Source organism: Neophocaena asiaeorientalis, unplaced genomic scaffold (assembly GCF_003031525.2).
Source record: "Neophocaena asiaeorientalis asiaeorientalis breed wild unplaced genomic scaffold, Neophocaena_asiaeorientalis_V1.1 scaffold114, whole genome shotgun sequence".
Classification (NCBI taxonomy): domain Eukaryota; kingdom Metazoa; phylum Chordata; class Mammalia; order Artiodactyla; family Phocoenidae; genus Neophocaena; species Neophocaena asiaeorientalis.
This window is the reverse complement of record NW_020173116.1, coordinates 6,348,853-6,352,362: the sequence shown is the minus strand read 5'-3', so window position 1 is coordinate 6,352,362 and position 3,510 is coordinate 6,348,853. Positions and strand designations below refer to the sequence as shown.

General features: G+C 48.6%; 1 protein-coding gene across 7 annotated transcripts in view; it reads left to right on the top strand.

Annotated features, from left to right (window-relative positions):
• BCL2L11 (BCL2 like 11) overlaps positions 1 to 3,510 on the top strand; it is a 44,198-nt gene that overhangs the window by 1,660 nt on the left and 39,028 nt on the right. For 3 of the 7 annotated variants that reach the window (XM_024743927.1, XM_024743923.1, XM_024743924.1), the window contains exon 2: positions 982 to 1,376. In XM_024743927.1, the coding sequence (XP_024599695.1) occupies positions 995 to 1,376 (382 nt within the window). In that variant the 5' untranslated portion in view covers positions 982 to 994. Of the gene's footprint in view, positions 1 to 981; positions 1,377 to 3,169; positions 3,226 to 3,510 lie in introns of all 7 variants that reach the window. The other 4 variants (XM_024743929.1, XM_024743925.1, XM_024743926.1 and 1 more) reach the window with 4 other exon arrangements.

Below are 3,510 nucleotides of genomic sequence, written 5' to 3'. Positions count from 1 at the left end.
GGCGCTCCGACCGCGAGTCCCGGGCTTTGTCTCCCGGGCCGCCTTCGTGTTGACGGTCAGGGGGCTCCGGGTCGGCGAAGGGCGCGGGCTGGGCGCCGCCGGGCCCCGGCCCGGACGCGACGCTCGGAAGGGAAGGGGCGGACGTGAGTTTCGGCCTGATTGCCTTCGATGGGGAGAGTCTATGGGGTACAGGAGCCGCGCGCCCCGATGCCGCCCAGCGTGCGGAGTTACTTGCAGACTTTGCAGGGGTCGCCAGGGGACGGCTTTGGGGACCCCCTCCTATTTGGAGGTGTGCACCTAACAGTGCGCGGGTGTACCTCGGAGAAGTTCCGGCGAGTTCGGTGTGGCGCGCTGCCCCCCCCCCCGCCCCCGCAGCCGGAGGAGGGGCGCGCGAGCCGGGAGCGGGAGGGACCTCGGGCGGGCGGAGAGCCGGAGCCCGGCTGGGCCGAGCCGCTCTGAGTTACAAACTCTATTGTGACGCACTTACTACGACTGACGGCCCTTGCCAAACCTTCCCCAGACTTGCTGTCCTCAGCACTTTCGGCAGAACAATGGGGCCGGAGCGGGGAACGCGGCCAGCCGCCTGCAATCGCATCTGCGCCCGCTCCTGGGCTCCAGCGGTGTATCTGATCCCGGGAAATCAGAGCCCGCTGGGAGTTTCTGACTTACTCTAGTCGGGCCTGAGCAAAGAGCACATGTGAATAGATCTCAAACAAGCAGCCTCTCCTAAAACGTGTGTGTGTGTGTGTGTGTGTGTGTCCCCCACCAAACAAAGATAATGCTACCTTTGTTATGCAGGTTATTTTTACTATTATTTGGAAGAGCGTATGGAAGACTATTCCTATATAAGCAATGACAGTATTAAAGTGTTGGGCATTAATTCTAAGGATTTTTCATGAATAGGTGAAAGTCTGCCCATTTAGGTATTCATTGTAATTATTGTCTTGCTTAAGATAACCCTAGTTTTAATTTTCCTTGCAGAAAAAAAGACCAAATGGCAAAGCAACCTTCCGATGTAAGTTCTGAGTGTGACAGAGAAGGTGGACAATTGCAGCCTGCCGAAAGGCCTCCTCAGCTCAGGCCTGGGGCCCCCATCTCTCTACAGACAGAGCGGCAAGGTAATCCCGAAGGAGAAGGGGACCGCTGCCCCCAAGGCAGCCCACAGGGCCCACTGGCCCCACCGGCCAGTCCCGGCCCTTTCGCTACCAGATCCCCGCTTTTCATCTTCGTGAGAAGATCTTCCCTGCTGTCTCGATCCTCCAGTGGGTATTTCTCTTTTGACACAGACAGGAGCCCGGCACCCATGAGTTGTGACAAATCAACACAAACCCCAAGTCCTCCTTGCCAGGCCTTCAACCATTATCTCAGTGCGATGGGTAAGCAATGCCTGGGGGAGCGGCAGTGCACGTGTGGTTGCTTGAGTCTCTGTCGAGAGACTGTGTGTAGCATTTAAAACCCCCCTTTGAGAATCCTTTTACAGATATATTCCATGTTTTGTTGGGAATGACGCATACGTCAAATAAAACATCCAACCAACATTTAAAAAACACGTTACCGAGTTCTGTGGCAGCGATAAGTTGAGATCCAAGCATCAGCCTATTGGGCAGTATATCTCGAACCCCTGGTGCCTTCATTAAAGTATCCAACTGTGGCATGTTGTCCTAAGCCCTAAGATTTCCTCATTAATGACATTCTACTTGAAAGGGACTCAATCAGTTAACGGCAGATAGAGTAATAACCTGACCAAAAGTGTGGAAGAAGGGATGAGAGAAGTGAATCGTTTTCAAAAATGACATTTTAAGAAGATGAAATAGTTCATATCAGCATTACCACTGTAGAACCCTGAAAATATTTTGTTTTCTACTCAGATTCCTATTTGGGCTTATTTTGTTCGCTTGGAGGGTTTGGACATAGTACTAATAAGATTAGATTGTGGGTCTTTATTTCAAGGATTAAAGACAGTTTAAGAATCTGAAGGAGGAGTGGCAAACATAAATGCCCAGAAAAATCTGGCAATCCCATCGGTGAGGGAACTGACCTGATGGGGATTATGGCAGCTTGGAGAGCGTTTGCCCTTGTCCATTTTGCTCCTAGTTGGGGCTGTGAGGCTGTGTGGACTCAAGGTGGTAGGTTTTCCTATAGGGCCAGATAATCCGAGAATGCAGATTTTGATGCCACATCTCCTGATGCTTTGGCAACTTGTTTAGAACTTTGAAAGCACTGTGTAAGCCAAATAAAAACATCTGCGGGCTTGATTTGACCCTTGAGCCTCCAAGGTATGGCTTTGAGTATGCAGGGTGCTTACCACCCTGATCAAGGGGTGAGTGTGTCGGTTGAAATCGCTGTTCCCCAGTAGTGGAAAAGGTTCATGTCTCGATCAAGATTCACTAGAATCTCATTTACAGTTTGTCCAGATGAGCCCTTCTGCGTTAAAGAGATAGAAGTAAGTTGGCAGCGTTTCCAATTAAGAAATCCAGCATAGATTCTATTAAAACGTGGGTGACACCATGCCAAAGGCTAACTAAAACAGAAGCATCAGAGTAGCCACGTAACTGCTGGAACACGTGACAAATCTTACCTTTGCAAATACCGTAGACTTCAGTCTTCATAACCTTCAGTAAAGCGTGCAAGGTCCGTCCCCCTGTTGCAGAGTTCGCGAGAACCTCAGGACCTCGGTCATTTGTCAGAGGTTGGGCACACCTCGGAAGTGGCAGACAAATGACAAAGATACCAGCAGCTGTACACGTTGGCTGCGTGTCTCCTGCTAAATGCTTTCTTAGGACCCCTCCTTCGGGAAGGGAGCTGGAAGTGTTATTACCGCTGTTACTTTAGTAGCTTATTCCTACTCCTGAGCTCATTTTAGCCTTACAAGGTCTTGGTGCTGGTATATATTTTTCTGCCCTTGAAATTGCTCTTGACTATATGAGGACTTACGGGTAAACGAGTTACTAAATGAATTAATGGGGCCTTATGGTGTGCGTGTTTAAAACCCCATGTATTTTAAGGAGCCTCTGGAAGCCATTATAGTTTTTCCGTGCAGACCCCTTTATCAGGTGGCTTAGGGCATGGAAATAGTTTCTCCTTGCCTGAAATATTCCTTCCTTAACCAGGAATAGTGAGTGAGGTAGTGTTTTGTTTTCTTTCTTTTTATTTATTTTTTTTTTAATAGGGATAGGCATGAATGCTTTTTTTTGGTGACGTGCCGTTTAGCAAGCAAATTATAAGGTAAGCACCGTTACTTGAGATGACAGATGTAGAGCTTTAGAGAGATCACAATCTAAATTATTAAGCAAAGTTATGGTTTTATCTGTGAGGTGTAAAGTAATGGATCCCGAGGTGTAATTTTATAGTATTAACTGCATTCCCGTAGATTGGTGTGATAACTTAGAGTTTAATGCATAGGATTAAATGATAAGTTCTGAGGGGTTTGTCTGAAGTTAATGCACCAAGGTAAGTTTTCAGTATTAAGTTCTTGTGATGGGGAGGGGTGGGGGGAGGAGGAGGGATGGG